Here is a 25,943-nt window from a genome sequence, read left to right on the forward strand (position 1 = left end):
CTCATTCCTGCTTGCACCCCACCACCCCAATTTCTTCACCTTTCTTTACTCTCTCAAAATGTCTTGTGAGGTCTTAAAGTCTAGCACTTTTCAGTCAGAGCAGTAGTCTTGTTTGCTTTTGGTTAGCGGGCATATCAGCCTTGATCATCAGGACAGGGTTTGAATGTCTGTGTTAGAATATTTGTCATAGAAAAACAACAGAAACAACTAGGAATCATGGTGAGCCAAAGAGCCGTTATGAATTTGATATAGGAACTTATGTTTTATTGAAGAAGTTCTTTGATACATGTACACAGAAGAAACTTTTGAAAGGCTCTAAAGCAGGCCTGTTGGTTTACTGTCTCAGCAGAACAAGACATTGAAAGGTGCTCTTAGGGTGTTTTCTTCCCAGTTGCATCAAGAAGCTTTATGATATATTATGTTCATCCCCATAACTTGTTCTGCTTGTTTTTATTTTTTGCAGCAAAACAGCCAGAACAGTTTCTTGGCCCTGTGTGGCATTTTTTTTCTCAAGCACTTTCACATTTGCTTTTATGCCATCCATCCATGGGGAAAATTTTGCCTTGTCTGCAAAAACCAAACTCCATTCAAATGTGAGCTTTTTTTCTTCTACTGTCTGCCTGTGCTTCACAGTGCTCTGAATTCAATGTCTGGGGTATAATTACTTCAGTTTGTTACTGTGGTTTCCATAGTAGTGAGATACACACCTTGGAATACAACTTGGAATCTTCTACCTCCAAGTATGTTAGCGCTACACCTGTGAAGTAGTTACAAATATGGGGCCTCATTGAATACCCACATTATTTCATGTAATTCTATACAGTAGTGACCCAATAATGTCCCATTCCGTAGAATTAGAGTCCTCCAGAGTTCCATTTATATTCACTGGCTTTGAAAGATGAATCACTTTCTGCTTTTAAAGCTTCAGAAGAAGGCAGTCTTAAAGAGAAGTGTCCATTGTTCCACTTTCAGAGAAACTTAGGACCAGGGTATGTAATAGCGATGTTTGACTCACTAGTAGAAGCAACCTGCTGTGTGCCCATTTCTCTCCTCACTACACCTGTATATTTTTGAGCAGTGTTAGGACAAGACCTCTATAAAGAATGCCTTCCCTAGCTATGTTTCTTCCAGTAGTTTGAACCTTCCACAGCATATTTTGAACCTCTAGATCCCCAAATACTCTGTTGCAGGATAGCAGTATTAGTAGTCAGCAGCTTGTTTAGCTGACATAATTCTGGGGAGATGCCTGTAATATGCTTTAAAGAGACAATTTCTACTGTAAATACCAAGATAAACATCGTATTTGCTGTGGGTCATTCAGAAGTTTAATTCTTGATCTTCAGTTCTATAATTATTTTGAAAAAAACACTGTTTTCTGTCATTTAAACTCTAGTTCACGTTTAATGTGTTAGCCTTCTCTACTGTGGTTCTCCAGTGTATTTACAGCTCTGATCCTGAAGTCTTTTACCCGTCTTTTCAGTGATTGACAACAGTCATGTCAGTCTCCACAGTAACAGCATAGGTTGCCATGGCTTCACTTCCTATGTGCTTGGAAGGGAGGCTGGCAATCAGCACTTAAGTTCTGGATTATTTTGAAGTTCACCTTTGATAGATTTCATGACTTCCTGGAAGTAGTGTACTTGTAGGCAGAAGATTTGTTCATAAATACTGTCCCATGTGTTTGTCCTGGGACAAAAGTTACCTTGTATGTTGAACTACATCTTACACTGGCTTATTCTTGAGATCTGCTACACAGTTGTAGATTATTTGTGGACTCTCTTTGCATTTTCTTTCTGCTAAGGATACTTCACATCAGAATGCCTTTCACTAATTTGTACTTAACTAACTTAGTTTACCTATAAGGTGGGGATTTCTGCTTGCCACAGGCCAAGTGTGTAATGACTCCTCGCTCTTTAGATACCACATTTGGAAGAAGTGTTCAGTGATCCACTTTTCTTAAGAAGTTTGAATTAATAATTGTTTGCGTTAGGTAAGCATTGCTAGGGTATGAATTGGGACTTCTGGTAGTGTCCTGGTTTTGGCAGGGATAGTTATTTTCTTCCCAGCAGCTGTTTCACTGCTGTGATTGGATTTAGGATGAGAGTGATGTTGATAACACGCTGATGTTAAAGTTCTTGTCAGGTTGTCAAGGACTTGCCCTGAGAAGGTGCCTGGAAAGCTGGGAGGGGACACAGCCAGGACACCTGACCCAGACTGCTAAAGGGATATTCCATACCGTATGGTGTTACACTCTTAGTGTAATGGGTGGTAGGCTGGGAGGCAGCATGTCTCAGGAACGAGCTGCTATGCTCTGCATCTGGTGGTGAGCAGCTATGTTCTGCATCTGTTGTATATTGTGCTGCTGCTGGTATTACTTGCATTATTTTCCTTTTCTATCATATTAATCAGTCTTTATCTTAACTTGCTAGTTCTACCTTTTGGGTTTTCTCTATTTTTTAAAATTCTTTCCCCCATCCCATTGTGCGGAGTGAGTGAATGGCTGTATGGTTGTTTTAACTGCCTGATGGTTAACAGATTAAACCAGGACAGGTAGTTGTAGTTTTTAGAGGCCATTTTATCTATGTAGTTCTGTAGTGGAACTGCCACCTCTTCTGAAGCTGCTGCCTTTCCTTGAGGGTCCATTTTAGCAAGAGAACTTGGGAGTTAAGGACAGAAACCAGGCCACATACCGTGTGTGGACAGGGCAGTATTCATCACAGATTACACGGTTCTGAGACCAATTATGTGTGACTTCCTGTTAAAGATGAAAAGCCAAAATGCCCATCTGTGTTTTTCACTTAAGATACTATAGTATCTCCAGAAAATTAGATTATGTATGACTAGTTCATTATAATAGAATATAGCTAAATGCACCTATGTACTTCATAGACCTCTTGAAATTGTTATTGATTGTAGGACCATGTCCTTGGAGAGATGCTTGGATTGTCTATATGATTGGGAATGCTTCAGAAATTGTCACTAAAAGTAATGACTTGCAAATTCATAGCCATGATTACTACTTTTCTGATGCTTGACCAATTGCAGTGTGATAAATCTTACTGCTGGTCAGCCTGGTTTCACGGGAATAGTAGATTTCCTTTACTGGTAACTTACAGGTAGATCTTGAAGACAAGTGTTTTGCACTTACTGGATTTCCCCCTCTTTTTCCACCTAGGTATTAATGGATATGTTCCATCAAGATGTAGAAGATTTAAGTGCACTAACTTTATCTGATGAGGAACCCTCCACCTCAGGGGAGCAAACCTATTATGACCTAGTGAAGTCATTTATGGCGGAGGTTCGACAATATATAAGGGAACTAAATCTCATTATCAGAGTTTTTAGAGAGCCATATGCCTCCAACTCCAAACTGTTTTCATCTCATGTAAGTATTGTACAAACCACAAACAAACAAAAAAACCCTACACTGCTATAATATCTATAAATCTAGAAGAACACTTTCAGAACATACCTGTTGTCCAATTTAATATATTAGTAGTAGAGGAAGCGTTTGTCTCAAGTTGGAGGACTTGCGGGGGAGCACTGGGTTTGTAGACCTGTGTAAGAAACCACCCTATTTATTATACTCAATCGCAGACCTGTAACTTAAGGTTTTTTCTGTTCTTCTTTGTCATGTGAGTTGTTGTAAATTTTTAGCTGTTTATACATAAATAGTGATTATTCAAATATAAAATCTTGGTTTGTACAGAAACTATATAATAAATACTATAAAATCTTGTTCTGTTTAAGGAAGTGCTTTACTTTTGTATCATAACAGTAGCTTTGCATATAACATTCTTCCTCCTAAAAATTGTGTCCAATTTGCTGTTGATTTTTGTCTGATCGTATCACTTTTTGCAGGATGTAGAAAATATATTTAGTCGTATATCAGACATTCATGAGCTTAGCGTGAAGTTACTGGGTCATATAGAAGATACTGTTGAAATGACAGATGAAGGTAGTCCTCATCCACTAGTAGGCAGCTGTTTTGAAGATATGGCAGAGGTAAGAAAATAACTGTTGTTTGTTGGGTATTCTTGCTATTTATGTGTGTTTTAATGACTTGCATTCAGATGCTAAATATATCTGTTCTAGCTGTCTTTTGAGGTTGAAATCTCTTCTTCCAGCCCCACCATGATGAATACACTACCTATTTTGGAGAGGGCTTTTACCTCTTTAGTATTGAAAGCACAGTTTTTATAGGGCTGTTAAAACTGAAGAGAGCATGGTGGCAAGGGATGGGACCAAAGAAAAAAGCCCACCTGTGACAAGACTTAAGCAGAAATTGAGGTATCCTGTAAAATGTCTGTAGATCGGAATTGCTGTGGAAATGCAAAGTGGAACAAAGGCTGCTTTGCCAGGGGGCTTGTTAAGCTGGTAAAGAAGGCTTTTGAACTAGGCTTACTAGCAGATGCAGACCAAAACTTGCAGATTGAAGAATTGAGATAAGGGGACATGCATAACAAAGTGTGACAGCAAAGGCTCTTGCACCTTTCTCCCGAGAAGGTGGAATGACCAAAGACAGACTCGTTTGAAGTTTCAGTTTTCATAGAGTGCATGTGCTCATGTACACCTGTGAGGTTCTGGGAGTCTGTGCACAGCTGCATGGTTGTCGTGTCACTGGAATTAGTGATGTGACAAGAAAGATGGAAAAATAGAGGGCTGTATGAACTAATAAAGGCACTCAGGAAGGACAGGTGGGGAAGATGAGGCTAGGAGACATAAAAAAAGATCAGCTCAAATACATGGAGATCTGTTATGGAACGAATGGTGATCTGATTAAATGCTTAAGGAGCAGTATCAGAGGAGGAGGCCACCAAAGGGCATGTTGTGGTCAAGCTTCTTTTGCAAAGGCTGTCCAATCAACAAGTGACCAAAAACTTCTTGAAAGAAGTAGGGGCCATCTTCTTGATGGCCCTGGTTCTCTTGAGAGAATAGCTTTCCTGACTTCTCCTGAATGGGCAACTTGCTGAGGTTCAGGTCAGTGGCATATGTTTTTGTGGCATATGCAGAGGGGTCAGCTAAGAAAGAACTTGTAGAAATGTTGTAGCTAATAGGAGGCTTGGGAAGTGGCAGTAGAGATGATGGAGTTTAAGATTCTGAGGAAAGTGCAGGAGATAAGCAGACTGAATACCCTGGGCTTTCGGAGGAAATGTGGGTTTGTTCAGGGAATTGGGTGGCATTATCATGTCAGTGGCTGCCCTGAGGGTAGAAAGGGCCGAGGAGAGTTGTTTTATTTTCCAAGATGGTTGGCTCAAAGCACAAGGAATATGCATTCCTGGTCCTGAAGAAAAAAGGGTAGGTATAGCAGGAGGCAAGGACAAGCGCAGTTTGGAATTTCCCATTTAACCAAATTCAGGCCCCTCACTACAGGACAGACACTGGAGTACTGGAATAAGTCCAAAGAAGAGTAGTGAAACTGGTGAAGAGTCTAGAGAACGAGTCCTGTGAGGACCTGCTGAGGAAACTGGGGTTGTTTAGTTTGGAGAAAAGGGGGCCATGGGGAGACTATTGACATTACTGCTCTCTACAACTATCTGTGAGGAGGTTGTAGTAAGATGGGTGTTGGTCTTTTCCAAGTAGCAAGACAAGATGAAATGGCCTCAGATTGCACTAGTGGAGGTTTAAATTGGGTATTAGGAAATATTAGGAAGTGGTTGAGTCACCATGTCTGGAGGTATTTAAAAGACGTAGGTGCCGTCCTCAGGAACATGGTTCAGTGGTGCACTTTGGTAGTGTTAGGTTTATGGTTGGACTCAATAGCCTTAATGGTCTTTTCCAACCTGAGTGATTCTAAGATTCAAAAAAGAAAGATAGGCTTCCCAGGAGAATGTAGCATTGTCTGTGTAGGTGGAAATTGTATTAAAAGTCTGAGGTGGGGGTCACGTTTGTTGGGGAATGTGAAGCAAAGCAAGAAGGGCTTGTAAGGTAAAATAGCAAGAAAAAGCTAATGGTAGAAAATGCAAGTACCTTGCTCATGGGGCCAGAGACTCTATGCTGAAGGACATGGAATAGATTAAGTTACTTGGTCTCCTTTGCTTGGTCTTTACTGTGGAGATGTGCATCTAGGTTTCCCGGTTAGGCTTGCTACTAAGAATTAGGGGAGAGAGGTGAAAATCAAAGATCAAGTTAGGGATGCTTGATGTAAGGTGAATATATGCGAGTGTATGGGGCAAGACAGGAAGCTGAGGCAGCTGGCTAATGTCATTGCAAGCACACTGTCTAGAATTCTTGAAATTTAATGGCAAGTTGTGGAGGTTTCCTGTGACAGGAGATTGTGTTTTGCCCAGTCTCAAAGAGACTGGTGAAGAGGATCCTGGAAACTAGAAGCTGGTCAGCCTCTTTGCAGTCCCTGAGAAAATTAGCAATTCTTTCTAGAATTCACACCCAGACTACAAGGTGATTGGCAATAGCCAGGGCAGATTTCCAAAGGACAAACTGTACCCAACCAACTTAACTGCTTTGTAAGAGGAGATGGCTAGCTCCCTGGACAAAGGGAAGAACAGTCAAGATCCCTTGTCTGAACTTAAGCAAAGCCTTCAGCACAGTCTCTCATAGTATCCTTATTGTCAGCTTGGTGAGATGTAGACTAGCTAATTGAATTATAAAGTGGAATGGGAAACCGACTGGACTGACATGCTTTGAGGGGCTGTCATCAGCAATACAGGGTCGTTACAGTGGCCAGTGTTAAGTGGTATTCCTCAGGGTTTGATACAGGCCTGATACCGTTTGGTATCTATATTTGTGTTGTGGAAGGTCTGCCTTATCAAGTTGGCAGATGTCAAATTGTGGAGGGATACACGGGACAGCTGCTTCTTGGGGGTTCTGACAGGCTGAAGAAAGGGACCTACAGGAACTTCATGGAGTTGAATAAAAGCAAATGTGAGATGTCTGCACCTGGGACCAAACAAGCCCATGCAATGGTCCAACTGCCTGGCTGAGGAGTAGCACTGCTTGACTGGGCTTGTGGATCCTCAGGAACTGGGGGTGAAGGCTAACTGCCTGCTACGTTAAATTAGGAAGAGTGTAGCTGCCAGGATGAAGGATCATTTCTGTGTAGTGCTTGAGACAATGACTGGCATTCTGTGTATAGTTTTGGTCTTCCTAGTACAAGATACACCTATACATGAGGGTTGCAGTGATGATTAAGGAATCGAGGCCCATGATGTACAATGTGGGATAAGATTGCTGGCTTTATTCAATTCAGAGAAGTCTGAGGAAGGAGGTCTTACTGCTGCCTTCAGTTACATGAAAGGAGTATGTAGACAAGACTGAGTCTGGCTCTTACTGAGGCATCACAGTAGACAACTTTGAGGTGAGGTGAAATGAGAGCAAGTGTGCAAATGGTTAAAAAAATGAGTCCTGATTAGATACTGGCGGGGGGAAATCTGCAGCAAGAACAATTGAACATTGGAGAAGGCTACTCAGAGGGGTTTGGCTGTCTGTTCTTAGAGGTATTTGGAACATAATTGTGTGAGGCCCTGAGCAGCCTCAGCTAGCTTTGATACTCGATTTGGCATGAGCTCTGAGGTGGGCCCTGCTTTGAACAGGGAATTGGACCAGTTGACCTTCATTCGTGTTTTTCAGACTGAATTACTCCAAGAGTCTCTGCACATACTGATTCTTTTCTCTTGGTCTTTAGGAAACAGTATGCAGCAAAATCTCTGCTGTTTAGTGGTATGTGTATTTTATTTAAGAAGTTTAGATAGTAAATCAGTTCTGTAAAATTATTCTGTATTTCTTCTTAGGAACTAGCATTTGATCCATATGAATCATATGCACAAGATATTTTACGACCTGGTTTTCATGATCATTTTCTAAGTCAATTATCAAAGCCAGGAGCAGCATTTTATTTACAGGTAAAGTTCCTTCTAAGTAAGCCGTGTTGATAATGTTACTATTTTAATTACGTTACATTGTTTCTTAAATACATTTGTTGTTTTAAGACTGACACTTTTTTTTTTATAGTCAATAGGTGAAGGCTTTAAAGAAGCTGTTCAGTATGTTCTACCCCGGCTGCTCCTTGCCCCTGTTTACCACTGTCTTCATTATTTTGAACTGCTAAAAGTAAGAATATTATATCAAACTGATGGTTTTTTCGTTGTTCTCAGTGTTGGATACTGGAGTTTTGTGTGCTCAGTTAGGTGTAAAACCTTTTACTAGAATGTGAAGAATAAAAGTCCTATGATGAAAGAAAAGCAGGTTATGTGCTGTGGTGCATGCTATAACTAACTGAATATCATCTTGATTAAAGTTTTAGAGCTGCTAATGATTTGTGTTGAATAATCAAGTTGCTATTAATTTAGAAAGCAGTAGAGAATCTCTGCACTTGTATTCTTGGAAAGATTGTGTCGGTTAGAGACAATGGCAAATGGTTGTATCTCAGAGAATGTCCCAGGGTTTCCTAAGTTGATACCTTGTAAATTTAATATCAGAGTAAGGTTTCCCTTCAGGCTTAATTTTATTTTCAGTGTTTTTGCAGCACGCATCCCATGGTGGTTGTGAAGGTGATAGCCTTTCCCAAAAGGGAAGGATTGGTTGGTATATATACTTCTTTGGCTTTTTCTACTGAGATCTTACAGCAGTAGGGTAACAGTAAAGGCTCTGTAACATTCATGTGTGAAGCGAAAGAGCTACAGAATGTTTTTCACATTGAATAACAATCTTTAAGGACATCTTGAGGAGAACTTTGATGTAGAATGTTCATGTGGACTTAACGGATACTCATAAGGGATACAGTGTTCCAAAATTAATTACTTGGAAGTTTGGTTCAGAAGTAAAAACCAAGTCTTTGCTCTTCTGAAGAAATCTGGGTGTGTTTTTCTTGAATGTTTGTTTGGTTGTCGTGGGATAACCCAGCAGTTAGGTCATCTTTGAGTCTAAGTGCCTACAGTTTGAACACGGTTTATGCTGATTTAGATCTACATTTACAGCTTTGGCACATAGCTCATCTTGTTGTTGCTTTTGAATTTTGGAACACGTGCTTGATCTGCTTGTCTAGGTCATGGGTTTGGTCTGACTTTTTTGACATCTTTAACGTAATAAGCATTTCTTTGTCTGCATTTTGTGCGATAGACCTGCACAGACATAGGATTTCTTTGATCATCCTTTTATCACACAGCCTCAAAATGCTGTACCTAGTAGCTTTGTATAATTCCATATGAACATGGTATTGTCTTGCATAGTACACAAAGCATGAAGGATTAGCATAGCCTGCCACAGGCATCCTGTGTTGATCCTTAACATTGGTAATTTCAGTGGGGGCAAAGAGGGAATGTATGCTTACGGAAATAGGGAGTAGATCATGCTTGCCTTTTTTAAGGCAAACTGGAGTCTAAGGAGCTGAGCTCACCTCCAGAAGGTTAGCAGTTGTTTTGTTATCTCCTGATGTATGCTTTATGTAAAATTCTTGTCTTTTCTCATTAATGCTGTATACATACACCCTTTACCCTTTGTAAATCTGATGTTGCTGGGTTGGATTTTGTTCTGTATGTGATAGTCTTCCAGGTTTTTTTCCTGATGTGTTGCTCATCTCGCGTTTCAGTGAGACAACTGTTGCTGTGGTGTTAGAGGTGTTACATGTAAAAGGCAGCGATGGAAAATTGGAGCACATGAAGAGGGAGATATTAACTATCATGGCAGTGGTTTCACCTGTTAGTTATTACATACATGTGCTCACAGCATATGAGTCCTTCCCTCCAGTAGTGTTGGCTAGCAAGAACATTTTCTTTCTTACATCTGTAATCTTCAGATCCTACCTAGCTATGCTTAAAAATGGCCTGGTAGAAGAGTATTTGGTAGGGAAGAGTGTTGATGAAATTGTTTAGCTGTATAATCCCACCAGTTCCACTTGTGCAAGGTTGGATTCAATTATTTTGTATGGTAAGAGACCTGATTTAATGAGTGCAGGCATATCTGTGAATAACCAAGTTTAAAATGCTGTGAAAGTGGATCTCTTGGTACAAACATACAAAAGGTTGGTGAAGTAGCGTGTGGAAAAATGTTTCTCTTTAATATAGATATACTTAAGGATAAAAGGGTCAGTGTTTTTCTTGCTGTTGTGTAACCTTGCATACTTTGAATGCATTTCAAAGTTGGCTTCTAACTATGCAGACTACAAAAAGTAAATTTCAATCCACCAATGGTTATCCTGTTTAGAAACTAAAGCCCTCCTGAACTTTGGCAGGGCACCAGGAACACACAAATATGTACTCTTTATTTAGCTGAAGCTCCTTGCTGTAACTTTTTTTGGGAAAATTAACATAACTAAGGACAGTGTTTTCCTTCAACCAACCTAAAAGTCCCTAAACTTTTGTATAAGAAGATATATAAATTAGTCGCTTCATAAGGGACATATTTGCAGATATGAATGGGCTTTGCAATATGTGGACCCTTATGTGAAAGGTAGGGTGGTGCAAACAGTACAGTTATTTATGACCTTGAGTTATTGAAGAAATAAGTTTACAAGACTTACGAATTAAACTGGGTACTGTTTCATCCTGTAAATTTGTGTGCATGTGTGATAGATATTTTTTGCTTTGGGTAAATAAGATTACTTTAAAATTCCAGTTTAGTCCAAGTAGGAGTGGTTTAGAGCATGCATAAGCTTTGCTTAGATAAAATAACATCTTCTGGAGAACAGGAGAACTAGATAATTATTTTTTAAAAACCTAATGCAGACTTTGCTCCTGTGATTTTTGCATGAGAACTTCTTGTCTCACTGCAAACACTTTTTTAGTTGGAATTCTACCTATAATAATCTTAGATTCCCAAGATGCTTTTACTTCACAACACCATCTAGTGCATTTTATTTATTTTTTTTGTACTTTGGTTGTAGATGCTAAATAACTTTACGGTCTTTACTGACTGGCAATTCGTCTCAAGTAGAAATGTTCTCAGTTAAACTTTTCCTCTTCAGCCATGCTAATATAACTTTTTAAAAAAATATGGTTTGACAGATTCTTGTCTTCCAAGAAGACATCCTTTTCTCCCAACTTGATGGTATTAAATTTGTTATGTGTTACTGGAGAAGGCACAGGGTGGTAGAATATTAGTAGTTTAGGACTAGAGTATCTTTAAGCTGATCCTGTAAGTCTCTTGCTGGGTGTTATGTTCAGCAACGCGTCCCAAACTATTTTGGGCTTTGCCTTCACTTCAATTCTCAACTGATTCTTAGCCTTGTGTCAGCCAGTCTCTTGATCCAGAGTGTAGCAAATGTAATGAAATTGATTTGTGATCCCATCTGTAACTGCTGTAGCCCAGCCCAGGGGGGAGAATCACTGAGATGTAATTAGTGGAGAATTGGCAGTCTGCAAGGTCTTTACAATATCCACAATTACAGATCATTGTCTCAAAGCATTTTCTGTGTTGCCTGTGTTTAGTACAGGCCCTAACTTAGAGGTTCTCTTGCTTTAGTTGATTTTAAGCTTTGCCTCCTTGAGTCGATATTAAAAACAGAAAATCATACATTCTGACTAGTACCTTTGCACTTGTGTGTACAATATTGTTTTGAAATAAAAGTAGAAGTGGTATTAATGTTTTACGTGTATTTAATCCTCATCTGCAGCTACATATATACCTTTTTTTTTTTCTTTGCATCCACTGGAGGTAATGCGCAATTTTACGTGTCTGTGACAGATGAAGGCCTGTCTGTTGGAGGAAATGTACCTTGACCAAGCTGTTGCTGGTGTTTTTTGGGAGAAAAAGCTGGGGTGATGTAAAAATTGATTTTAAGTGTAAGAAGAGATTTTTCTAGAATATGACAATAGGTGAAAAATGTAAGCAACTTCTTTATATGGTAAAGCTGTGAAGACTTCTGTTACAACTGTAGCATTGAAAAGGTTCAGTAGTTGTGCCTTATGGTAGAAGTTGGAGATGATACAGCCCCATAAATGAGGTTCTGTGTTTCTTGCTTGTGTTGCTTCATTGACAATATTTTTCTTGCTTTTCTCCTTTAAATGCTAGCAGGTTTATGCTCTTAAGTCAGCTGGGTTTAAGTCAGCAGCCAAATGGAAGATGATAGGGGAAAATGAAACTTTGTCATCTCTGTGTGCATCCGCTTTTTCCACAAACTTGGTTATCATTAACTAATTGGGCTCTCTGAGGTAACTCATTGAAAAAGTTATTCAGAATGTATTTAACTTTATCTTTCCAGTGGTGTTACTTGTTGATACACGCACAGAGGAAGTGTATCAGGTACACGTGTGCATGTGTGTCACTTCATTTGTTGATGATTTGTGTCATCTCTTAATGCAGTATGTTCTGTTGTACAGCTTTTTTCTTTTTACAGAGGATGTATTTGGGCTTTTGAGCATCAGTTGCCTCTTTCCTGGGAATTTCCTAATGTGAAATAATTACCTTGGAGAATATTCTTTCCATTTTCCCACTAAAATGAGTTTTCTGCAAAAGCTGGATAAAAATCTAACAAAAGTAGAAGTAACAAATTCCTCCTTCCGCTTTGCTTACAGTCTTCAGTGGCACTTGAGCTGTGTTACTGTCAATTGTCTGCAAGACCAACAACTGCTGTACTTTGATTCCTTGAAGCAGGGAGTAGGATGGCACAGGGCCAGACTGTTCTTATCTAGGTGATGCCCTCTTTGGGGAGTCAGGTGAAGCACTAGCTGAGCTCTTGACTTTTGACTTCACATATGTGTTTAACTGCAGTGTTCCAGAGTCCTATTTTCTGATCCATTTTCTAGGAATACCCGCAGGACAAATTCTCCCAGTACTTTGGGAATTAGAAGAGCAGTACTGGGGCAGACTGTTCTCTGGGAGTGGTGGTCTGTTCCTGGTTTTCATTCACTGCTGGTAATGATGATAGATAGCTCTTTAGCTTACATGGCACTGGTTTATGCTGAATGCCCAAATGATAAGCTCTCAGATGGGTGTTACAGGAACTTTGACAAATTGTGATTGTTGAATGTTTTTCCCTTTTATTTAAAAGTTTTGACACAAATAATCTATTCAGTGTTCAGTGTTAGGCCTCTTGTGTCATCCTATAGGATGACATTAGCTTTTGTGGCTTGTGGCGTCGTGATGTGGTCAGTCCTTGATATACTTGTATTGCTGTATAGGTTTTTTTAATGGCAGCAGTATATTCTTCTGTCCTTTTTCTATCTCCCTTCCTGCTACCTTCTATGCAAAAGCAACATCCCTGGAGCGAAGTAGCGCTATGGTTGAGACTTGGTATCTTGATTTCTTTGGTGAAAGTTTTTCTAGACATGGAGCTGTGGATTTAGTTCCACTTCTCTGTTTGCTCTTACAGCAGTGAAAGTCTATGTTTTCTGTCAATACTTTGATATCTTCAGTGGAAAGATGTAGAAAGTAACAAACAAGTAAAACAACAAGTTGCACTGATGACTTATGTAGACCAAGTCTACAGATGGGATTCTGCTTGTCATCCCTCATTTCCTCTGCTGTTTTTCCCTTAATCAGCAGGGTTCCTCTTAAAATCAACAGGGTTACTCTTTTGCTTCCCAGAACGATCTCTGAAGCTGTGAATTCATCTTATGCAACATGGAAAAATTCCTACATTTCTGTCCAAGCACAGAGGTGCCATCCAGTTGAGCTTATTGCATTGCAAACTTGGCTGGCAAAGATCAGACTTCAGTTCTGTTGAAGCAGTGAAACTGGATTTTAACCCACTTCAGAATTACTAAAGAGGAAATACACTTTTAAACTGAATTGTCTTTACTATGATGGAAAATTTGGGGGAAGAAAATGGAAGACTTCAGTAACAAGTGTGTAAGCGCGTAGGTAAATATTTTGCAATATTTCAAATACTGGTCAAACTACTTATTGTTGTCAAGTTAATTATAAATTTTAAATTTCTAATGTATTCTGCAGGTCTGCTAATAATGATGAGACAAACCAAAGTGAGAGTAAGAAGAGAATTTCAGAGCATGAAGGCTCTGGAAGGATCTATGTGAACTTGTACATTTTGTTGCAGAAAGGTAATGAATCTGCTGTGGAAGAGACATCAGCATATGCAAAAAACTGCTGCCAAAAAACCCAACCCCCTGATTTTTGAAGAATAGAACACAAAGTCTCCTGTAATGTAAACAAAGTAACCATTTCCCTAGTAATGTAATCTGGACATAAAAAAATGTAGCCTACAAAAAGTGTGACTCTTTAGGGAATGGTTTTATGAGAAAATCGAGGAATATATTTGAAAACAAGAATACTATGTAAGCTCAGTATTGAATTGCTCACATACATGAACCCCTTCCCTGTTTCAGAAACTGAGAGCAAAAATACACTCATTTGTGCTGAGCGGGCTCCAGTTGAAATAACTAGCAAGATGCAGTAGCACTTGAGCAGATCTAATCTGAAATACAGTTTCCTGGCAGGCCGTGCTCATTCATGGGAATGCTAATGGCAGATTGGACACACAAACCTGTTACGGAAAACTGTTGAATTGGTAAAATGTCAGCTGACAGATTTCTGTGTGCTTAGTGTTCTGAATATCTCTTCCTGATTTTTCATTAGTATCCATCCGGGCACTTACTTCAGAGTAGTATAATTAACTTCTGAAAGAGATTTATTTTAATTTCATTCTCCCCTCTGCAAATAAGAGCATGCACATTGAGTAATCAAAGTAGCGGTTCCTTAAATGCACATATTTTAGTCCATGTGGTTTCACTCTTTTGGGCACAGGTAAACCTTGATGTGCCTAAAACTGATCTCAAAGATATGTGGAAAATTTAAGGTACGTAGTCAAGCTGTGAAAGACCTGGGAAACTTGTACTGAAAGTTGAAATGGTTCTTGATTTAGTGCTTTACTTGTACAGCATGTTTTACAATGGTCTGACAATATTTTATATTATACAAGTTAAAACTTAATGTGAAATAAGTGATGAAGGCTGTCTAGCGATTTCTCCTAAAATGTATTTCTAAGAGAATGTTGGAGGCGTTTTGTAACTATCTGATATCTGAGGTTTGATATTTGACTTGTTTATATAAGGTGGTGTGATTACTGTAACTTCAAAAAATCAAACTGTTAAGGCATAGTTAAACTTTGTCTAGAAAATACTTTTGCTGTTAATTTGGTATAGGTGGTATTCTACTCTTAATACAAATAATACTCCCGCTGTCATGTAAATTTAAATAAACAGTTATATAAACATAGCTTTTTTTATCGGTGTGCTCTAAGATTGTCTGACTTCCTATGAAAAGAAAACTGCTTTCGCAATTCTAGTGCATTAAAGCTGGGTATGTATGTCCAGGAATATGGTTTCCTTTCAGCTTCCACGTGTGAAGTGTCTTTAAACTTCCAGCATTTCCCAGAAGTGTGTAAGTGTTCCCTGCAGTTGTCCCCATTTGCTGTTGCAGATGGCTTCCTGATGCTTTCTAAAAAGTAAAAGTTTCTGGATGCGAGAGCACTTTTTTTCCCAACATACTGCTATTTTTATTATTTAGAGGAATTGCAAAAAGTCAAAAAGTGTTCACAGGCAGCTGATTGCTATTGAGCCAGCTTCCAGGATTGCTTTACAGCAGAGTGCCTGAGGACCTGCCTGCGTTTGTGAGAGGAGAAACCCTGTTCATTTTTATTCTCGATCATAAAATAGCTTGTTTCAGGATTGCCTTTTGGTAGGTACCCTGTTCTGAGTAAGATGGTGAGGGAAAGGGTGAGGCATTAAAACTGCAGCTGGAGTAACTGGTGTCAGCACACTCCATGTTCTTGTGAGCATTGTTTACTTATGTAGCGTTTCCCTCCAGAGCGGAGAGCTAGGTTACACTGCAGGCTTTCTTTGGCAGTGATAGAAGTGTTTTGTTGCCTTGTTGTGGGCTTTGGGATATCAGAAGAAATTATATAGTGGGTTTTGAAGAGGTTTCTCTGAAGCAGCACAAGATCAAGCCCATTCTGAGTGCTGCTGTGTGCAACTTCCACTTGTAATGTGAAACCACTTACACACTAAATTTCTTGGATTAATTTTTTGAGGGGCAGTAAGTGTTATGAATGCCTATAATCAAGTGATCTTGAGTTAAATTAAGCAAATTCAGTGGTGATTTCCCTGCTTCCCATATGCTGTTGTATCTTCTGCGTATAGAAGCTGATTACTTGTCTCTCCTCCCACATGAACTCTGGAACCAGCAGTTCACGAATTTCAGTGGTTAGCTTTATAATAATCTTTTAGGAAAATGGGAGTCCACATTGTCGTGTAAGTCCTGAAGTGGATAATTTTCTATCTGTGACACCTACTGGTATTGTTATATCTGATATTCTCATCAGGAGTATAAATGTATCTTCTGCTTCTGTCCCTGGCAGCGTAGGTGAAGGACTACCAGAGTCTTAATTTTGCACTGGATGAGGATGATTTTTTTCCTATCTGTTTGGAATTTCCTGATGGTATAAGTATCTAATCCTTGTGTTATGCAACAGGCAGATCAAAATACCTTGTTCTCCACTTCTTTATATCTTCAGAGCTTGTGGCCTAGAATGTAGAATCCTTTTTTTTTTTTAAATTAGAAACTTCCTGAAGCCGTTTATTTCCCAAGTTTATTTTCCTTGAGTGGCCAGGATCCCGTGTGTATAGTATTGTGAGTCATTGCAACCGTTCTAAAGCAATGTTTTCTTGTATGGTTATTAAAAAAATACAACTACTGTAATGCTGTTGATAACCAGAAATCTGTACCTCCTTCCCATGATAATATAGTATTGTCCACAGAACACTTTATCTTAAAAAAAAAAAAAAAAAAAACAACCAACCCAGCCGCTGCCCCCCATCCTCTGGCCAAAAACCCAACCAGTGCCTGAAAAAGCACTCTTACTTAGCGTCTACCTGCTTCATTCATTAGGGGGCACTGCACAGCTATAGAAGAATCGGTGGGATTTTCAAAGAATTTTGCATGTGTTTGTGCTGATGCCATTTCACTTTCCATAACCTCATCTTCCAAACTGTCTGGGAGCAGTGTAATATGAAATTCATTGCTGTGATTTAAGCTTACTTCTAAGACTGGGTTTGATAGCAGTGTGTGCAAATTATTCAATGCTAGAATATCTATTTTAAAATTTATTTTCTTTGTACAGAGAAGTATCTTCATAGCCGTGCACAGCGCTGATTTGCCTTTTGTGTTGATCTTACATGTGTGATGATGCATGCTACTTTCTAAATGTGAAACCTGAAGCATAATTATACTTGCTAGATTGTATATGTGGTTGGAAAAACAGATTGCTTCCAATGGATTCTGATGGGGAAATGTTAGTCTTAAACACTTGCTTTCTCTCCAGCTCTCTATACAAACATATGTTTTACTTTTGGACATGGACTTTTCCTGTAATGAATACCCAAATTTCTGGATTCTGAGAGAAATTGCTGTAAAAAAAAAAAACCCAACAATTTTTTAAGTTCAGCATAGGAACAGAATGCTTTACAGTAATGAACTTTAATCTATGCCAGTATGTTTCTGAAGAGAATGTACAGGGAATAATTTTTCCTTGTATTTTGAGTTGGTATGTTGCTACATTGGGAAAATTCCTGATTATTTTTCTGTTTAGTTTGTTTGTACAGGTTTCCTTTGAGATTTTTCTAAATTTAAAAAACTTCCTCCTTTTGGGAAGGAAAGTGCACCATTCGTGTTCTGTTGAATGTAAGGCACCATGCGTCTGTGTTTGAGCATTAATGATCAGAAAGGTCCCTTCCAACTGAGACAGTTCTGTGATTTAGGCTATATAAATAGTATTAAAATGGAGGAAATAACCAGCTTTGCACGCTGAGCCTGATTTTCATTGATGATTGTCCTGCGTTTTTACATGCCCTTTTTTCCTTACCCTGTGGTACCCTTAAAAGCAAATGGTAGAATTTTACAGCATCTAATAAGATTTGTTTTCAGGAAGACTAGGCTGAAACAGACTTGTCCATTGTTGAATGGTTGCTACCCAGAGGTGGTAGGAAATCAGCCAAACTCTTTTGATGGAAGTTGGCAAAGAGACAGTGTGCAGAAGAGCTTCCTTTGAACTCTTGTGTAGGAAAGATGCAACATTTTAGTGGTAGTTAGACATTGTACTCAGCTGTCTTTCAAGATTTCTGCCAGTGGTGGTGCACTTGCCTCATTTGTCTGAGGTTCTCTCTAAACATAAGTGATCTGTGCAACCGAAGCAAAGGGAAGGTGATACCTCAGTGTTAAATCTGATGAGTAGAGGAATGTGATGAGGGCAGCCTGTTCCTTCTTGAAGTGATTTATTCTCCCTGAGACCTTTTGGGAAGTGATAGCTGTTGTGGTGCATTGTCAGCCCTATTTCAGTGGTTGTCACGTGAAGACATGCTCATCCCTGATGCTGCTTAGGTCAAGAGTATGACAGATTGCACTTACGTGAACCAAAACTGCGTAGAATGAAACTTGTGGTCATCCTTGTGGTTGAAAACACAAAGTAGTCTTTGGCATTGACAGCTGTTGCACTGAATTATTAACTCCTGTCATTAAAAATATAATACTGTTCTATGACCCATTCAAATGTCAAACATGAATGCGTTGTATTTAATCAGATTTTGGAGGACAATAATGACGTGTTGTTCTGGAAGCAAAGTGCATGATTGTACTGTTTTTGAGGGCCTTTGTTGTTCTGGTCCATGCCACTATTACCACAGCTGTCAAAACAAATCTGTCAATTGTGTAGAGCCAGTTCTTGATGTGTAACAGTCTGAAACACTTGTCTCTTAATAATCCCATAAATAATTATCTCAGTTTTACGTCTAAGCCAAAGCTGTAGTCCATATTTTTTCACTGACTATAACGTTAAACGTTTTAATGCTTAAATGAAGATTCAGGACCAAAAATCTTAGTGTTTTATCTTTAGATAAAACCATGGCAGATCTTCCTTCATCAAACTTGTCACAGTGATAGTTAGGCATGAAATATTAGTGTTGATCCTTCTTGTCCAGTTTTAGTTGGAAATGTTACTGTATCTTTTTTGTCCCTCAAGAAAAGTTGAGTTAGTATATGAAGGCGTTAATGTAGCTGTGTAGTCAGGCACTTAGGAAGCCAGGTTGTCCAAGCTGGCCATGGTTAGGTGCACTGCTGTTTTCTGATGAGCAGTCAAGCAACCTATCCATGGAAGAAGAATACTTCCCACCATTGCTCTGGTTATTGTTTTTTCCCCTTTGTTTTGCTGAATTAAAAAAAAAAACCACAGACCTGGTGAACAGTAAGGTGACCACAAAACAGCAGAACTTTCTTGTAGCAGCAAAGGCCCTTACTGCTGTACCAGCAGGTGTGTAGCCATCAGGTTGAGCGAGGTGGCAGAGCCTACTTGTTCAGTGCTGGCAGGGCTGTGTCTAGAGAACTGTGTCCAGCTTGGGCTTCCTCTTGAGACATGTATTGTAACATGTATTTTGACTGTGTGATGGATTGGAAAGATGGAGAAAGACTTCTCTCAGCTGCATAGTGCTTCCACTATGAAAAGTCAATGAGAGAAATCCTGGTAAACTGTTAGGAAAAAAAAAATCACTATGAGGACTTTCAGACATTGGAACAGATTGTCCAGAAAGGGTTGTGGCCTTTCCCTCCTGAGAGAAATTTTAAACTTGGTATGGCTCTAGGCAGCCTAATCTGTGTTAATTCTATGGTTGAGTTGGAGGTTAGATAAAATAATCTCCAAGGTCTCTTCCAACATGAATTATTGATTAGACTGTTATTGGTGAGGTGAGAGACTTGGTAATCTCATGTTTATATATACAGTGAAGGAGTTTTGCTTAGCTTTTGGTCCAGCTTGCCTGTTCCAGATGTGTGTTTATACACATTACAAACACACAGGCATCCCACAGATTTGATCTGGTATGGTATGTGGATCTGACTTCCTTCTAGGATTTCACGTTTCTCATGGGTACCTTTTTTTGGACATGTAAAGTAAACCAAACTAGTTTTGAGGTAACTAGCATGTGCCTGAGTGTGTTTGTATCTGAGGTGACTTGTGACTGCTGCTTATGTTTTACTGAGATTAAGGTGTTAGCAGACATTGGTGTCTCTTGCCTGTGTCAGCAATGCACCTGGTTATTTCATTAACTTTAATAACGAGCAGGAGCATGCAAATTCAGCAGATGGTTGGCTGTCTTCTTCCTAGGTCAAACATCTGGATTTGCGCATACTAAAATGCTTGTAACACCTATTGTATTTGATTTCGATGTCCACAGCAATTGGAAGAAAAAAGTGAGGATGAAGAGGATAAAGAGTGCTTAAAGCAAGCAATAACTGCCCTACTAAATCTTCAAAGCAGTATGGAACGGATATGCTCCAAAAGTCTTGCAAAACGAAGGCTTAGGTAAACATGTTTCCATTTTTCCTGCTTCTGGTCTTAATGCTTTGCTATAAATCCAGGACTCTCAGTTTCCTCTTTTAGTAAACAATGAACAAAATAGTTTGTGACAAGACTGCTTTTTCAGAGGAAGTGACATCAAAGCCAAGATAATTTGTTATTGTTTTAAAACTGTTCTAATTTCTGTGTGCCCTTGTGTACCGGTAGTTGAGACATTCTGAGATTCACTGGTAAGTAGAAAGTTACAGCGTTTGTGGGTTAATTATACTTAGATAGTAACTATCCACCTAAAAACACTTGTAAAAGTGTGTTTCTGTGTGATTCAAAGGGAATGGTCCTGAACTACCTAATCTGAAGGTTTTTTTTATGCAACGCCTAGTTAAAATTACCACTGGATAATAGAAGTGCATAGATAACTTAGTTGCACTGTTGTAGCAAAATCTTGGATTTTACCATATGCTGCTTGATTTATTGCTAATATTTGTGCAGTTATGTAAACATGCTAAAACTTGGTTTTGTTCTTAAAATTGTTTCAGTGTTTTCTTTGCCAAGCAAGTTCTCTGCTGCAAAGTGCAATGTTTAGGCTTGGGCATGAATGCATATAAAAGCTGGGTTTTTTTGAATGTGCTTATTTCACATTAATGCAGTCTAAAATTGTTTATCAGCTATGGAAATGAGTGATTCGTTAGGCTAAGAAGCTCTTAACGATTTTGCCTACTTCTTACTGCCTGTGTTTAGGTAAAATGTTAATTGCAAAGAAGATAAGTAGAAAATTTATCAGATGAGGTACTTAAGAAAAACAGTCAAGGCTTGCAGCAGTGCTCACACTCTGCTGAAATTGCATTCTCAGTGGATTTTTCACCACTGAGAAAGATGATCTTGTGTTTTTGCTGTTAGTGGTGGTTGTGGTTTTTGAATACACGCGTACTAATAGGCTGCTTTTCTCCCACCATGCACTGAAGCGAATCTGCATGCCGATTCTATACTCAGCAGATGAAGGGGAAACAGCTAGCAATTAAGAAAATGAATGAAATCCAGAAAAATATTGATGGCTGGGAGGGTAAAGACATCGGACAATGCTGTAATGAGTTCATCATGGAAGGAACGCTTACACGTGTAGGAGCAAAGCATGAGAGACACATATTTCTATTTGATGGCTTGATGATTTGTTGTAAGTCAAATCATGGCCAGCCAAGACTTCCTGGTGCTAGCAATGCAGAATATCGTCTAAAAGAAAAGTTCTTCATGCGAAAGGTACAAATCAATGATAAAGACGACACTAACGAGTACAGACATGCTTTTGAAATCATCTTAAAAGATGAGAACAGTGTTATTTTTGCTGCTAAATCAGCTGAAGAGAAGAACAACTGGATGGCAGCATTGATATCTTTGCAATATAGAAGCACGCTGGAAAGGATGCTGGATGTAACAATGCTGCAAGAAGAAAAAGAAGAGCAGATGAGATTTCCAAATCCCGAGCTTTATAGATTTGCAGAACCCGACTCTGAAGAGAATATTGTGTTTGAAGAAAATATGCAGCCCAAATCTGGAATCCCCATCATCAAGGCAGGAACTGTTGTCAAGCTCATCGAGAGGCTGACTTACCACATGTATGCAGGTGAGACACTTCATTCATATGTCTAAAACTGAAGGCAGTGACTAGTTCGTGCTTCTTTTTCTGTGTTAAATGCATGCAGCAAGATATATAAAGGGGACAGAAAGTGAATGTACTTTGCAGTGCACGTATTCCAACATGCTTTTTGAGTTAAGCTTTTGTGAGACCTAAATATGCACCTCTGTAGGTGTAGCAGTTAAAAACACGAGTCCTCTTTGGCTGAATGTAGTGGGATATACATGTCCATAAGGTTATTCTCATGCAGGGGATGGGGGGGGGGGGGAGGGGAGGGTGGGGACCTGCAGGAATTGAGCTCTAGACAATAAATTTCCTGTATGCCCCAAACCACAGGAGTTGCCTTCCCTCCAGACCTCCAAAGCTGTATGGCACATGAAGTACCTGCATTGCAGGAAAGAATTGTGGATCAAATGTTTTCAGTTAAGGATTGTACTCTTATTAACTGTTACCAGTGTCCTTGCTGACTGGTAATGAAAAGATTAAATATCAGCTTGCTAGAAGCAAAGCCTTGGAAATCTGCCTTATGTTGAAGATACGTTGAAGGCATTTATGTGGTCATCCAGCCTGACCTCAGTTGTGCTTCATAATTGCCCAGGATTTTCATAAGCTGTGCTGAAAAGCATGGCCTTGAGTTTTGAGTTCGGATTTTTTAATTTTTTTCCTACCTGTATGTCAGTTATTTAAAAACTTCATGCAGGTTGGTATTAGTGCCTGTCATATTCAATTGTAGATTCTGTCTGTATGCCTTCTCTTTACAGTCTGATTATCCTAAATCATTCTTCTGCAGCTCAGTCCTGGATACCCTGCATGGAATGTTTGTTTAGAAGAAGAGGGGGACTAAGCAGAATATAATTTGTGTAGTTTAGTGATTTTTCTTTATTTTTTAAATGTTTGTAAGTACATCTGTTTTCTCTAACTTTTAATTCTCTTCTCCACTTTTTCTTCAGGTCAGCTTTCCTAAAATTTATTATAAACTCAATGCACTATTGTGCTGGCAGCTTTTACCAAAGCAGTTTTGTGTCTGCATTAAATTTCTTCTAACTTCATAAACTTTTAGCAGCTCTTTCGCTTTGAATTTTACAGACATGCTTTGAAATGCAATTCCACGGTTTTGGAAGTTAAAATAATTTGGCCTTAGAGAAAGGAAGCCACTTTAATAAAATAAAATCTAGCATTTTATTTGGCAGAAAAATAGTAAAAATAGTATTTCTTTGCCCTTGTGAACATTTGCTTTGCTTTAGCTAGTTTGTGCGCCCTTGAGAATTGCCCTTTCCATGCATACTTGAACTTTGGTGCTGTATTCTTGGTGTTGCTCCAAGTGCTTGTAGTGCTCTCTTTGTCCAGGGAGCCACAAACTACATTCTCCAGTTCCATAAACAGAAAGGCCTGATTTTAAGGAACATGTGGCTTGTTGAAATATGTCTCTTGCATTGGTTATTTTTGCATCTGCATGATTTTTTGGCCTAGTACATAGGACACAAGGAAGAATTCAAGTCAAATTATTAGATGTACTTTTGTCCACAGTCATTTAAATCCTTGCTTGTAACAGCTCTTGTTTATTGAAGTTTTAAGTACGTTGCTTGAAGCCTAATACCATAGGTTTGTGTGACATTGGCCAAACTATTGTATGATGAAATCAATAACGTGAGTATTGAGCTACAGGCTGAAAGACTTGAACCAAAAGAAGAAAAATGGTCTTATGATGTATTTAGCCTATCTTTGTAGCCTTAAAGGGCTGAGTGGACCTAATGCTGAATTGCTAGGTTGCGTGGCATTTATCAACACCTGTATCTTTCATTCTGTGCCTTCTGTTTTATAAGTGGTTTTCTGTGAGGAAAAATGTCATTGTCCGTTTTGTGCTGTCTTTTCCAGGGGAACAAAGAAATTAAGACACAGTGAATCAGCCAAACGTGCTCTGTTGTTTAGGAAACAAGGTCCATTTATTATGCAGATCATTTGATGTTTTGTTGCATTTTATGAGGTGCAGTGAGTAGGGTAACAACTTTGTGTAGTAACCTTTTAGCTCTTTTTGTACATGTATCATCTGAGTTCAAGGCTTCTGTTTTGCTTGGAGATGTAGGAAGATGGTGATACCTAGCCAAACAGCTACAGACTGTAGATATGCTTTCCTTGTCCCCATATAGGATTGTTTACATGTGATTGTAATCTTCAAATAATTTATTCGTTTTGTTTCCATGTGCCAGAATAGCAAGCCCTTACTTTTCTGAGACTTTTAGCTGTGACTTCTCCAGCTTTTCTATCTTTGTAGGTCAAATCTCTAAGGAATATTTACAGTATAAATGCAGAGATGATACCAATTTGTTGCAGGTAGCTGAAGAGCAGGTTAATTAGTTGTATATTGAGGACTACATGAACTCAGTTCAAGAAGGACATAGAACTCCTTGAAAGAGTCCAGCACAGGGCCACCAAGATGATTAAGGGAGTGGAACACCTTCCTTATGAGGACAGGCTGAAGGAGCTGGGTCTCTTTAGCTTGGAGGAAACTGAGGGATGAGCTTATTAATGTTTATAAATATGTAAAGGGTGAGCATCAAGGGGATGGAGCCAGGCTTTTCTCAGTGAAGGCCAGCGATAGGGGCAGCGGGTGCAAGCTGGAGCATAGGAAGTTCCATGTGAATATAAGGAGAAACTTTTTCACTGTGAGGGTGAACTGAGCACTGGGTCAGGCTGCCCAGAGAGGTTATGGAGTCTCCTCTGGAGACATTCAAACCCTGCCTAGATGCCTTTCTGTGTGATTTAGTCTAGGTGACTCTTCTCTGGCAGTGGGGGCTGGACGAGATGATCTTTTGAGGTCCCTTCCAACTCCTAAAGGTCTGTGATTCTGTGACTGAGTTCATGCAGTAGCCAAATGAGGTCTCAAGGTTTTTTGTTATCTGTGAAGGTCCACACAGTCTGTTTCTGGATGTTAGGCCTCTTATTTTTCTGCCCTCAGCTCCCTGACACCACACAGACCAGCCTAACAGCTGAAATACTTTTGTGCTGCAGAACAGGGAGAGCCCAATTGCCTGGTTCTAGTGGTAGGAGGTATTCAGCTGTGGCAAGAGCTGGGACAGGGACACAGCTCTGATGGCCACCTGGCTGCAAGGTATGGCATACTGTCCAAACCATGCTGCAATGGAGCAGCGAAACAGCAAGAAATTCTCTCTGCAAAAGCAGCTTTCTATATATTTTTACACAAGAGAAACTGCCCTTCAGTTAGAAATGCAGGTTCTGAGCCTATTTCTGTATTCTGGGGCGGGAGGTTACTCGTTTTCATGTGGTTTTGTGCTCATTATTTCCTCCTTTCCCTGATTCTTCTTTAAGAGCAGCTGGGTTAGGTGGTACTAAGATTTTAGTCATGTTTTTTTTTTTTTATCTATAGGGCAGTGCTCTTCTATTTTTAAAGCTTTGATATGTTAAGAGTGCTTGTGCGTCATCATAGTGTCCGTTTCCTTTCTTAAGGAATTCAAGGGTGATTATTTATAAATCCTTGTAGAACAAGTTATTGTTCTTTTTTAGCTTTCAAATTGGCTGTATTGAAGAGAGAATTATCACACGAGCAGACATCCTGACTAACTGTAGAGTTGTCTATATTTTTTTAACACTTGCTCATATATTGTACGCTATTTTGAGTTGCAGATTTTGCTAGTAAGATAACAAGGTTAGATTTTACTTTTCTGATGTGCTGAATTTGAAATTCAATATGTATTGTGGATTTAAACCCTACCTGTAAATGACAGTAACTATGACTCTGAGCTTGCGGGGATCTGAAAATGTTGATTTCTATGGAGGCTCTCCTTTTCATGTAGTCAAAATCTATTTAGGGTGGATGCGTGTGCAGAAAGCAAGTTGTGAAAAGAGGAGTTATTGTTCCTAGTTCTATACTTGTATTTTAGGACAACAAAAAATATGTATTTTCATGATAGGGACAGGGATGACAGTTTTTGTGCAAAGGGATTTGGAGTTTTGCCTTTGAAAACGATTTTAGCCAGTAGAGTTTCAAGGAGATGTCAGAGGGGTGTCTTAAGAAAAAAAGGAGTAATGAAGGACATAGAGGTG

General features: G+C 39.2%; 1 protein-coding gene across 1 annotated transcript in view; it reads left to right on the forward strand.

The window, feature by feature from the left end:
- The window catches only part of SOS1 (SOS Ras/Rac guanine nucleotide exchange factor 1), a gene marked incomplete at its 5' end in the record, with an annotated part of 52,146 nt that overhangs the window by 13,657 nt on the left and 12,546 nt on the right, over positions 1-25,943 (forward strand). The window contains 6 exons of the mRNA XM_084261966.1: positions 3,176-3,385; positions 3,862-4,005; positions 7,749-7,859; positions 7,969-8,067; positions 20,130-20,257; positions 21,214-21,869. Of these exons, the coding sequence (XP_084118092.1) occupies positions 3,176-3,385; positions 3,862-4,005; positions 7,749-7,859; positions 7,969-8,067; positions 20,130-20,257; positions 21,214-21,869 (1,348 nt within the window). The remainder of the gene's footprint in view (positions 1-3,175; positions 3,386-3,861; positions 4,006-7,748; positions 7,860-7,968; positions 8,068-20,129; positions 20,258-21,213; positions 21,870-25,943) is intronic.

Source organism: Gallinula chloropus, assembly GCF_964237585.1.
Source record: "Gallinula chloropus genome assembly, chromosome: 3".
Taxonomy (NCBI): Eukaryota; Metazoa; Chordata; class Aves; order Gruiformes; family Rallidae; genus Gallinula; species Gallinula chloropus.